The 12,829-nt window shown below is 35.7% G+C and overlaps 1 protein-coding gene across 4 annotated transcripts in view; it reads right to left on the bottom strand.

The window, feature by feature from the left end:
* LOC136026053 (nucleoprotein TPR-like) overlaps positions 1–12,829 on the bottom strand; it is a 118,428-nt gene that overhangs the window by 37,527 nt on the left and 68,072 nt on the right. For all 4 annotated transcript variants that reach the window (XM_065702232.1, XM_065702234.1, XM_065702235.1 and 1 more), the window contains 3 exons: positions 12,082–12,273; positions 2,905–3,363; positions 767–1,033 (listed from right to left, as the gene is read on the bottom strand). In XM_065702232.1, coding sequence (XP_065558304.1) covers positions 767–1,033; positions 2,905–3,363; positions 12,082–12,273 — 918 coding nt within the window. The remainder of the gene's footprint in view (positions 1–766; positions 1,034–2,904; positions 3,364–12,081; positions 12,274–12,829) is intronic.

Genomic DNA, 12,829 nt, shown 5'->3' with positions numbered 1-12,829 from the left:
CTTCTACCTTAGCCAGCCAAAATTCCAAAAAAGTTTGCTTGTTTTATCCATTTTCATCATCAGCATAGTGCCCGATTGGAATTTTTTATCCCTTTTTTCTACACTTACAAGTAAAATAAGACAAAAAAAAAATATAAAAGAAGACCAGCTCAGAGGAACGAACACGGTATCAGTCAGAAAGAGAGAAATAAGAGTGATCAATCTTAGCAATGAATCTTATGGAACAAAAGAAAGAAAAGCAATCTCGCACACCTTTAGTGATCGAAAACATAGAACTATGGCCTATCTATTTCGAGCAGTCCGCTTGCCTAAAAAGAGAAAAATCTGACTTTTTCTGACTTTGCCCCACAGCTCTGACCATTTTCCTGATTTAGCTGAATTTCTGACAATCTTTTTAGAAAGTCTGACTACGTGGAAGTCTTGCTATATTTCAAAATATACCTTTCTGGAAGGGTATTATCATTAAACAGTATCTTTTGGCGGACATTTCAATTGAAAAAAATTATGAAACTTCCCTCCAAGATTTTGAAAAAGTATATCCCTACAAATTTTCTAGCCCCCTCCCACCTTAAATTTTCAAGAACTGATCCCACTGGTCCACTTAGGACTAAATTGTCGTAAATCCTACTAATACCTAAAATAAGTTCGTTTCATTTTCGTTACTACTTCCGTTAAACCAATTATAACAGTTGTCTAAAATGGTCCAATTTATGTCGAAAACGTGGTCGTATCTCTATGCACTCTATGCTAAATTCTTTGATCCTACCTCTAATAGCTGTTGATTAGTTCTTTCTTCATCCAGTGTTGAAGATACAGACAAATTTCTCTCGGCTTCAGCCGCTTCTGACAATTTAGCCACTTGATCCTGCAGAATTTCATTTATCTTCCTCAGTTCACTCACTGAGACGAGATTCAACTCACTGAGACGAGTCTCCAAGGCTTGAACATCGACTGAACATTTAGCCTCGATCAGTTTCTCTTTAGACTTAGCATCTGCAGCTATTTTTTCTGCAGCCACTAACCGTTTTGATACCTAGTGCAATAAAAGAATAGTATTAATAATATAACATAGAATAATAATAGATTATATATTATGATCCGTAGGCCTGTGTTGTCAAGAAAGCCTCAGTCCAATTCATCCCTAACTTTCTACGTTTTATTAGGGAATAACGCTAGCTTTAGTTAATTAAAGATAAATTGTTCTTGTTTCATTAAAGGTTTATTTCTTCTTTATAAGCTTAGGAACGATAAGAACTTATTAAAGTCGCAAATTTTCGTTTTCCGTTTTGGCAATCTTCTGCCAGTTCAATTTTTTGTGTTTTTTTATGATGTTTTTACTCTGAAATACGAATTTGGCCCTTCGGGACTTGTGATAGTCATTTTAAAAAAAATAAATATCTTATCTTCTTATCATACCTGAACTTCGTTTGACAGGGAAAGAAACATTCCTAAATAAAACATGGGAAGTGGTGAATGAAGTAGATCAAAACAGATATTTAATTGTTTATGATTATATGTAGATTCCCCAGCAGAATGCAAGCTCCTTTCAAAGTCAGGTTCAAAATAGTACCACTAAGCAGACCAAACAGAGAAGTTGGGACTCAACTACCAAGGTTTTAAAAATAAGTTACTGGAGAAATTTTCACTTAATCAAGCAGGTACGCAGGATGATCATCGGAGTTGTCACACTAGAATCTCTAGATTTTTTAGGAATTTTCCATGTTTTTTTTAAGTTCTGTTTTTAGCTCTCTGAGTAAAAATAATTACAGGTAATATTTTTTTAAAGTTTCTCTAGAATTCCATGTGTGTAAAATAGTTCCAGGTAGTAGGTCTTTAAGCGATTTTATAACATTTTCTCTGTGTTTAAAAATAATTAAAGGCAGTCATTTTTTTTTGCGTTTTTCTGCATTCCCTCTGTGTAAAAATAGTGACAGGCATCAGGGTTGTTGTTATAGAATTTGTTCTGTGTGTAAAAGTTACACGTCATCACAATATCTGTTGAGTCTACAGGTACTCTTTTACTTGCTATTTTCTCCCGAATTTACAAGAAGATTTCAAAGAACGACCATAATGCGACAAGTGGCAAACGCGACAAAACTACTTGGGGCAGCTGAAAAGGATAAACAGGAAAAGCAAGATTTAGCAGAGTTCAGCAGTGTTCATGATTTTAAAAAAAAGAGGGACACGGTACGGAGGTTAATAAAGTTAGAAGTTCGTTAGGAGGTTAGTGCGAAAAATTCAAGCCAATACTGTCTCTTCTTTCACCTCTAGGATCTCATCTCAGGAATACATAATACTGTATGTTTGAATAGTTTCGATTTCATCATTAAATTCGTGGATATCTTACATAGCGTCGGGTATATCATTTTGCCAGTGTTTCTAAACTGCTATTAATATGAACTGTTATAGAGTTGAATTAGTTATCTAAGTCATCTGAACTACTATGAGTTCGGCATGTTTTCAATCTTACCATTAAGTTCGGAGAAATCGTTCAAAGCAGTTATTGTCTGAGATATTATTTTTCCGGTGCTGCTAAACTACTATTAATCTGAACTATTAAAGAAATGAATTAGTTATCTAAATTACCTGAACTAATATAACTCCAGCACGGTTTCGATTTTACCACAAAGTTCAGAGAGATCGTTCACTGCGGTTATTGTCTGAGATATCATTTTGCCTGTGTTTCTAAACTACTATTAATCTGAAATATTAAAGAAATTAGTTAATTATCTAAATTATCAGAACTACTTTAAGTCCAGCATGGTTTCGATTTTACCACAAAGTTCAGAGAGATCATTCACAGCGGTTACTATGAAAAATATCGTCTTATCATTGTATCTAGACTAAACTTATAGTCTAGAATATTTTTAATAATAAAATACTAGATAAACTTTCAGGACATACCTCTTTAAATTCCTCTCTCAGCAACTTCATAGCATCTACGCTCCGGGCATGCGCAATTACCTCATTTCTATAATTATCATCTTTTTCATCAGCACTCGTTTTCACTGCCTTTATTTCGTTTTGGAGATCCGTCGTCTTCTGTCCCAAAAATTTCATAGTGACATTAGCCACTTTCAGGTCATTTTCCAGCTTTTCGACCTCCTTTTGTCGCTCTTCTCTGATCGCTTCCTTCACTTTTTCAAAACACTCAATTTGGGCCATTCGCATATCAAGCGACGATTTTAGTGATAATATTTGGGCAGATTTGGCTTCCTCTTCTCCTTTCAGTATATTCAATTCCTTCTCAAAGGTTTTCTTTGAGTTTTGCGTTTGTTCTGTGACTTCTTTGAGCTGTTGATCACGACTGTCAGCCAGTGACCGGTACTGAGTACTCTCATCCTCAGCTTCTTTGATTTTGGCCTGTTAAAAAAAGAATGTTACTTCCTTACCAAATGACAACTAATTAAGAATATGAACTAGAATATTTATCCATTTGTCAGTCTGTTTTGTGTTCGACAGGTAAACAATTCTTTTTTATTCCACTATCAGTATTTTTATCTTTTTCTTCATTTAAGTTTTTTTTCTTGGCCGGGGTTACAATTGTAGGACTATATTCCCTTTCCTTTATTCAACATCGATCTACAGGTATATTGCGAAGTAAAAAGATAAAGCAATTCCTGACCAGATCCAGTCCGGTTAAGTCAATCACGTATCTGCGACTTTTGCTTATTCTACCCACCAACTTTCATCCCGATCTCTCCACTCTAAGTGTTTTCAAAGATTTCCAGTTTCCCCCGCCAACTCCCCCCAATGTCACAAGATCTGGTCGGGATTTAAAATAAGAGCTCTGAGACAAGAGTTCCTTCTAAATATCAAATTTCATTAAGATTTGGTCACCCGTTCTTACGTTAAAAATACCTCAATTTTTCTAATTTTTCCAAATTAACAGCTCCCCCCCCCAATTTCCCCAAAGAGAGCATCCGTTCCAACTATGTCAATCAGGTATCTAGAAGCTCTGCTTACTCTTCCAATCAAGTTTCATCCCGATCTCTCCACTCTATGTATTTTCCAAGATTTCTGTTTCCCCCCTCCAACCCCAATGTCCCGAGATCCGATTCGAAATGAAAATGGAGCATCTGAGACATAAAATCTTTCTATATATCTTTCTTTCAATATTTTTCTTTCTATATATATATATAATTTTCACATTTTCCGAGATTTTCAGTTTCCCCCTCCAAATCCCCCCCCCCCAATGTCACCAGATCTAGTCGTAATTTAAAATTAGAGCATCGAAGCACAAGTTCCTTCTAAATATAAAATTTCATTAAGATCTGATCAACCGTTCGAAGTTACAAATGCCTCATATTTTCTAATTTTTCTCAATTACTCCCCCCCCCCCAACTCCCCCAAAGAGAGCGGATCCAGTCCGGTTGTGTCAGTCACGTATCTTGGACTTGTGCTTATTCTTCCCACCAAGTTTCATCCTGATCTCTCCATTCTAAGCGTTTTCCAAGATTTCTGGTCCCACCCCAACTCCCCCCAATGACACTGGATCCGGTCAAGAATTTAATTAAGAGATCTGAGGTACGAAGTTCTTCTAAATATGAAATTTCATTAAGATCCGATCACGCCTTCGTAAGTTAAAACTACCTCATTTTTTCTAATTTTCCCGAATTAACCCTCCCCCTCTAAGCCCCCCCCCCCAGTGAGAGCAAATCGTCCCAGTTATGTCAACCACGTATTTAGTATTAGTACTTATTTTTTCACCAAGTTTCATCCCGACCCCTCCACTCTAAGCCTTTTCCAAGATTTCCGGTCCCCCTCCCCCAGCTCCCCCCAATGACACTGGATTCGATCGGGATTTAAAATAAGATATCTGAGTTACAAATTCCTACTAAATATGAAATTTCATTAAGATCCGATCACTCCTTCGTAAATTAAAAATCACTAATTTTTTCTAATTTTTCAGAATTAACCCCCCCCCCCCAACTCCTCCAAAGAGAGCGGATCCGTTCTGGTTATTTCAGTTACGTATCTAGGACTTGCACTTAGTTTTTCCAAAAAGTTTCATCCCGATCCCTCCACTCAAACCGTTTTCCAAGATTTTAGGTTTCCCCCGCCAACCCCCCCCCCCCCTCCAATGTCACCGGTGGGAATTTAAAGTAAGAGCTTTGAAACATGATATTCTTCTAAAAATCAAGTTTCATTAAGATCCGATCACCTGTTCGTAAGTTAAAAATACCTCATTTTTTCTAATTTTTGTGATTTAACAGCCCCCCCCCCCCGATGGTCAAATCGGGAAAAGGACTATATCAAATTTAATCTGTCTGGTCCCTGATACGCCTGCCAAATTTCATCGTCGTAGCTTAATTTGGAAGTGCCTAAACTAGCAAAATCGGGACCGACAGACCAACCGACAGACCGACAGAATTTGCGATCGCTATATGTCACTTGGTTAATACCAAGTGCCATAAAAACCATTAAATAAGAAGATGAACTAGAAAATTCAACGATAAAACAATTGTACTGGCATGTTAATAAATTGAGAAGGAGTAATGAATCCAAACCTGTCTCCGTTAAAGATAGGAAAGGATCCACAATTAGTAATAAGAAAAGAGTTAAAGAGAGATGTTCAGAACATTTTGAGATTGTGCTAAAAGAGATAGAGTTGCAGGAAGAGATATAGAAGAAAATGAAAAAGTTTGTGATACCTTCGATGAGAAGAAAGATTTGTGTTGTGAGGAAGAATTAGCGACAATATTAAAAGGATTATAAAATAATAAGGCTCCAGGTGCTGATTGTGTGGTAAGTGAGTTTCGTAAAGTGATTTTCTAACAAAATTTCTTAGTAATATGATACTTTTAGACTGAGAGATACTGTACAAGGAGTTATAAGAGAAGAACAGTCGGTTTTAGAAAATGCAGGAGATGTATCGACCAAATTTTTACTCTTAGGTTAATAATTGAGAAATACCCAGTTATCAAACACCTTTGGTCCTCATTTTTGTAGATCTTGTCCTTATAATGTGTGCCAGACAAATACATTAAAGCTGCTAGTGCTATGTACGAGAATAAGACCACTGCGGTTGTGGTAGGAAATGAAGTTAGCAGATGTTTATGTATTAAATCAGGAGTTAAACAGGGTTATATTCTACCCCCCCCCCTTTATACGTATCATTTTGATGGAATTTGTCTTAAGGAGCAGAGGAAAGGCAATGGGAGACCGTGGAAGAAAATGAGAAGGAAAAACTCTCCTGGCCTTAGATTATTCTGATAATTTAAGCATCCTAGATGAAAGTGCGAGCAAAATGAACAAACTTTTAGAGGTTTTGGGAGCTTAGTGTGCTAGAATAGGTTTAAAAATTAATGTTAAAAAACTAAGATATTAAGGCTAGGAATAAGTGAAGATGAAAAGGTGATGTTTAGAAAAGAAAAGATTGAGCAGGTGGACAGCTTCACCTACCTGGGTAGTATTATTGGTACCGATGGTGGGAGCAGTGAAGATGTTAAAAGTAGAATAGCCAAGGTTCAGGGTGTTTTTTTGTTTTTTTTTTCAGTTAAAAAAAAGTTTGGAGAATCGGAAGATAAGTCTGAAAAAAAAATTTTAAATTTTGGAAGCAACAGTTATGAAATATGGCTCTGAAGCATGGGCACTCCGAAAAGCGGATAAACATTCGCTAGATGTTTTTCAGAGAAACTGTACAGATTCTTCTGGATTTTGAAGAGCCAACCCGGCGAGACCACAAAAAAACAATAAAGAAGCATCCGATAATCGACAATTATCTCAGAAGTATAAAATGTCAACCTTTAGACATGGGAGCGAAAAAATATAGGCAAGGGGAGGTAATCTGAAAAGACCCACTCCTTGGTGAAATTCATTCGTAGAAAAAAATGGTAAAAGTACAATGTTTTTATAGGCAACCCTCCCCTCCGAAAACTACAGTTTATTTACTCAATAATAAAGTTGATATTATGATAAATAAGTTGCAAATTGATATCATGTCATTTTATTTTGTACAGTTTCAGATTGGAACCTTTTTTATGTTTAAAATTTTCAAGAGCCAACCCGGCGAGACCACAAAAAAAACAATAAAGAAGCATCCCACATGCATTGTCCTGACCGAGTGGATTGGTGCGCAGGGTTCAGGATCCTGTGTCTGATAGGACGCGGGTTCGAATCCCAGTGTATCCAATTGTTCAGTTTGGGACGGGGTCAGTGGCGTGATTCTGTAAGCTTAGTCAGAGTCGACCCAGCTCTATATGGGTACCTGGAGAAATCTGGGGAAGGTAAACAGGAAGGGGGTGCGAAGCACTTCCTGGTTGAAGGGCAAAGAAACGGAGATCAGCACCGCCGGTAGGGACTGCAGAGTCTAGTCCCATATCCTTTACCTTTTTACTACATTCATTGTGGTGAGCCAAATGTAGAGGTAAAAATAAATCCAGAATTGGTTTATTTATTTGCTCAAATACAGAGAAGGGGCTTGAACACAGGTCGTCATGAAGTTAGTCAAAATGGCTATTGAAAGAATTATAAAGTAGTCGATTATGTCGTTTGTAATTGAGCCGCATTTTTGTCCCCTTTCCCCGACCAATCTCTCAATTTCCACATTTTTCTTATGAGGAACCTGCACCAAGGAATTACTATTACTACTTCTAACAACTCATGCATCACCAAGCTGCTTGAGACCAACACAGCTACACACACTCCTCCCCCATCCAAATCTATTCAGAGGCTCCCTCTTTACATCATCCCAAGAAGTTCCTATTTCCCTTAAATCTTTCCTTACAACATCCTCCCACTCCATTCGGGGACGACCTGCTTTTCGTTTGGCCTATGCTGGTTGGCCGACAAGGAAGATCTTCGGCAATCTGTCATTACTCATTCGTAGAACGTGTCCTAGTCATGGATCTGAGATTGAAGCAAAAAGAAGAGGAATGCTGCCTTTTCTTTTACCAGCCAGTATTAATGGGATCACTCTTCTATAGAAATGATAAGCTATAGCGAAACTTCGGTAAAATTGACCTTTCTGAGTCGAAACTCTTTTCAATTAATTCACATTTTCATCCATAGTTGAACTTTGAAAAAAAAATGTATAATCTCCATGCATTTTCGGGCCCAGGTCCAGCATTAGCCAAAAAAGATCAATATCATCGTACCAAAATATGGTCATCAAGGTTATGTCTTCTTCTTCCAATTGTTTGATTATTTAGAAAGGCTAATGCATAATTTTCATTCATGGTTCATGCATGGTCAGAGATGGTTGGTCTTTCTTCTTCTTGTTTGATAATTTGGAAACGTTAATATATAATCTCTATGCAGTTCCAGGCCCCATGGTGACTGAAATTGAATTCAAGGTTCCGTATTACCAAAAACAGATCAACTCTACTGTGAGGGCTATCTAGGTAAAGTTTTCAATTTTATCTTCTTTTTGATTTTATGAGGTTCATGCATAATCTCCATGCAATTCTGGGCCCTGTGGCAGTTGAGATCAAACTCCGGGTTTGTGTTATCAACTCCACTGTGCCACAAGAGGGTTTCCAATGTGAGATAAAAGGTATATATTTTGCCATCTAGCTATCTATCCTGCGCTATCCAGAAAACTCTCTGCAGGCTATTTGCCTTCACGTAGAGTTGAAATGAGCAAAGGATTCAAATAACAACTGGATAAAGATTGAACAAGAAACAAATAGGGAGGATCACAACGGTGGCATTTTCCAGCCAATGAAAGAAAACAACAACAGAAGAACATACAAAACTAACAAGAAACAACCAAACTTTCATCTCCGATTACAAACTTGGATCATAACTGGGTGCATCTCAAATTACAGTGACGTTTGCCGAATGTTTGGTTTTTCATGTTTTGCATATATGCTATTATGAGAGCCGAAGTTAGGTTTTTCTCTCAGGGGGAGGGGGATGTAGACTTTGCTACCCCCTGCTGCTCCATCGATACTGTAAATGTTAAAATTTTTCCTTATAAATATTACAATTTTCGCTTGTTTTGCCACCTCTTGGACAGGTGCCAGGGGCATTTGCCCCCTTTGACTTACCAAAAACCTGGACCCGTTATGAAGTTATCTTGTTAGTTTATTTTCTTTTTCTGGTTATTTGTTTACTTAGCCCATTCTTCTTCTGTTTTATGACCGACTATAAGGAAAATTCATTTATTCATTCATTACAACTACAACAAAGGAATTAAAATAAAATAAAAAGAAAACAATTACACATATGAAACACACGATATAAAAGGCATGGTAAAAATACAATGACATAATTGAGCAGGATTCCTTCCCGTTTTCTCGAGGATGTTATTATTCATCATTTTAGGATGTTTTCTGGTTATGCAATTTAGTGTAGTTTGTAGTTCAGAGGCTTATTAGGTATTTTTAAGCAATATATTATCTTTACTATTCCTGACATTTAAAGTTATTTTTATCTTTCGCATTTATTATGTCTTTCAACTGCTGTTTTGTTTAAATGGAAATATATTAAGAAAAGAGAAACTCCGTGATCACCCGTTGGCATTTGATCACATGAAACACATAAGACAAATAAAAATAACAACAAAAAGTAAAGTGAGTAAAGAGATGGTGAAAATATTTACATAGTCACGAATGAAGAAGTAAGAAACTAAATGCATTAGAGAATGAATATTTTTTCTAATAGACAATAATAACAAGTAAAACAACAAGTCACCCCGACACAAGGTACACAGCCCAGGGTATAAACTCCTGACGCTCAATAAAGCCTGAATAAAAAGACCTATGTAATAAAACAATAGACATACCAAAAAAAGAATAAGAAAGAAAAGAACATAATGTTGATAGATAATAAAAGAATCAAATCTCTGCAGTTGGAGACTTCAGGGTAAAAGTAATGATGGAAGGCATTTAGGGGCTCAAGTTACACATCTTTTTGATTTTTAAAAAAGTATTAACCACAAAAATTGAATCAAGTCCTTATTTTAGCTATCATTTTTTAACGTAGATTCTGAATAAAAACACAATCTGTGTTTAATGTTAGTCACTGAATTCAAATTGCACAATTGTTCCACCCAGAATGTCTTTTCATCGTCAATAGAGGAAGTAAAGAATAGTCTTGTTAGTTGTGGAGATGTAAATGGGTATTGTGAACCAACCACGTGAATCTATCGATATTAATAGTTTGACAATTACCTCTTGTTTAACCTACCTTGCTTTTACTTAGCATCCTTTCTAAAACAAATTCTTCAACGATGGTAGCTGTATCAGGAGGCCTGAGGATATAGCCATGATACAGGGTTATATCTGTATCAAATAATCGATATCAAGTAAACCACAATATCGACTCTTTAAATCCAATTATTTCTCTCTATACAACGGAGAATTTCAAGTTATGATGCAAATTCTGAAACTAGTTTATAGTCCTATTACTATCAAGATGGTTTCATTTCGAACTTATATACAAATAATCATGAAATGTCCTTTCCTTCATCTTCATTAAGTTTTCAAAGCTTTTACAAATGCCCCATTCCACAAATTAACAAAAAACAAATTTTTCTAAAAGTGTTTATAAAGAAAAGTAAAGAGCAACATTAAAACCTAAAATGATCAGGAATAGAGTTATGCAGCAATTTGAAACAAAGAGAATGAACAAACAAAACCTAAAACAGACAGAAATTTATAAAAATAATACAAGCTAAACCTTTAAAAACAAATTAATGATTAAATAAAAACCATAATAGACGTAAATTAAATGAATAATCAAATCAAACTTAATATACTCAGAAATTACAAAGAATAAAGGCAGGGTTACCAACCCCTCATTGCCCTCAAAATCCGAGATGTTCTCAGAAGAAACATCTTAACTTTTATTTTCTGATTGAACGAGCCTCCTCTTAAGTTCCTAAAACCACCTCGTCCATACGTAGTCGCTAGTGCATTGTGTCTGTTACTTAACGGTAGTGTGTCGAACCCAAAACTCCTTTCAGCAGGAGTTTTATAAGAAAAGTCAATAAGCATTACGAACAAACACTAATTATAAATTAATTTCATTAATTTAACTTTGAAAGTTACTCCTCTCTGAATAAATTTAGCTATGCATAAATATTATCCCGAGAATGACTTTTCATCTCTCTATGCTAGATTCTAAACAAGTTTCATCATTTAATTCTTCTTCTTCGAGGTCAGCTTTAATTTCCGTTGCAAAGCAGAATTGGTGAAAAGGTAACTACTACAAGCATGAACAACGCAGCCGTAGTAACCTACATAATTTTGAAATAATTCATAATTTTGAAATAATTTTTGAAATAATTCAAAATACAAAACCCTACATAACCATAAATTAAGCAGCAAGTTTTAGAGTTTCTTATCTAAAAATCCTACATTTTTTTGCAATTTAAAATGATTTTCAAAAACAATCCTGTGCGCAATCTTCAACCCAGTCTTAGCAGAAACTTTTACTAACGGGGACAATTTTTGTTCCAAAATGAGACACTTGATGACTCTTATGCCTAACAATAAAAAAAAGAAACTATATTTCTAGAAAAATTTGTACTTGATGGATACACAAGAAGATGGCCGAGTCTAAAAGAATTTTAAGCAATGACTCATTTGAGTCGGCATGAACCCATGTGAAGGTCATGCCTATTTCCTTACCCAACACCCAAATTATTTAGTTTTGTTTGTTACAACCCATATTTTCCAATACTTTTTTTTTGTGGAGAGGGGAGATTTGACGTACACCCCACCCGTCTGTGTAGTCTTCTATTTCATTAGCCTTCAAACGCTTTGGCTGAAGCTTTAAGAGGATTAGTTTGTTCCCAGGAGCCCTGTTTCAAGTAAAAATGTTTTTAGATACATATATCGAGTTTTTGCTTATTACCACATTAGTTCAAAATAGTTCTTTGGGTGGGCACTTCAATTGACCTTGCCGGCAGGGACCCCCCTACTACCATTCAATCCCATGGAAAGGTGTGATGACGAATCGTATAAAGCCAACGGTCTAATTTAAAAATAATACCGTTCCGTGAGAAATTAAAGGTCTCTATATATTCCAAAAATAATAGACACGCAATATTATAAACACCGTTCCTATCAGGGCTGTGGATTCGTAGTAATGGAGCCAGAATCGCAGCTAATAAAGCTAATATTAAAATACCTTCAACGAATCCAATTCTTTGGTTGCAGTATCTAACTTGTTTTTGACTTCATCAAATTGACTCTGCAGAATCGTCAGTTCATCACGGAGTCGACGATTGGTATCTTGGAGACAAGTCATAGTTTCGATTTTCCTGAGAAGAGTTTCGCCTTCTGGAGCGCCTAAAGAGGCTCTTTGCGTCGTTCTTTCCTTCTATATTAACAAATAAAAAATTAACAAAAGTAAGCAAAGACTTCAAAATACAAAATACTGGATACACGCACTTACCCTAGAAGGAGTGACGAGGTCATGTCCTCCCCTAAAAAATCAGGGCTAATGATTTTTATTATTTCCGTAAATTCGTAATATAATTTTCGTATTTATGCTTATTTTCTTTACAAAGGCAAGACCCCCCCCCAAAAAAAAAAAAAAACTATATATGACAATTTGGGGTCGGTTAAAATTCGCATTCGGAACTAATTCCATTAAAATGTTGCATTTTCAACAGTATTAAATGGTAATATAGAACAATGGGAGTTGAGGTGTGGATGCATGTTCAGTTCCCTGCTAAGCACAATAGGATATAATTCTTTCTCGACATAAAATACTAGAGAATAAATAAAAAAATTAAAAGATAGAAATATTGAATTTTTTTTTCTATATTTCATTATAAATTGCCTAAGATTTATGGGATAGCCAAGTTTTATAAAATTCTCTAAAGTTTTTTTTTTGTATCACTCGCATATTTTCTGAGCTTTTCACAACCAAC

The sequence above is a fragment of the Artemia franciscana genome, chromosome 4 (genome assembly GCF_032884065.1).
Source record: "Artemia franciscana chromosome 4, ASM3288406v1, whole genome shotgun sequence".
Taxonomy (NCBI): domain Eukaryota; kingdom Metazoa; phylum Arthropoda; class Branchiopoda; order Anostraca; family Artemiidae; genus Artemia; species Artemia franciscana.
The sequence above is the reverse complement of the archived record's forward strand: the minus strand, read 5'-3'. Positions and strand labels throughout refer to the sequence as shown.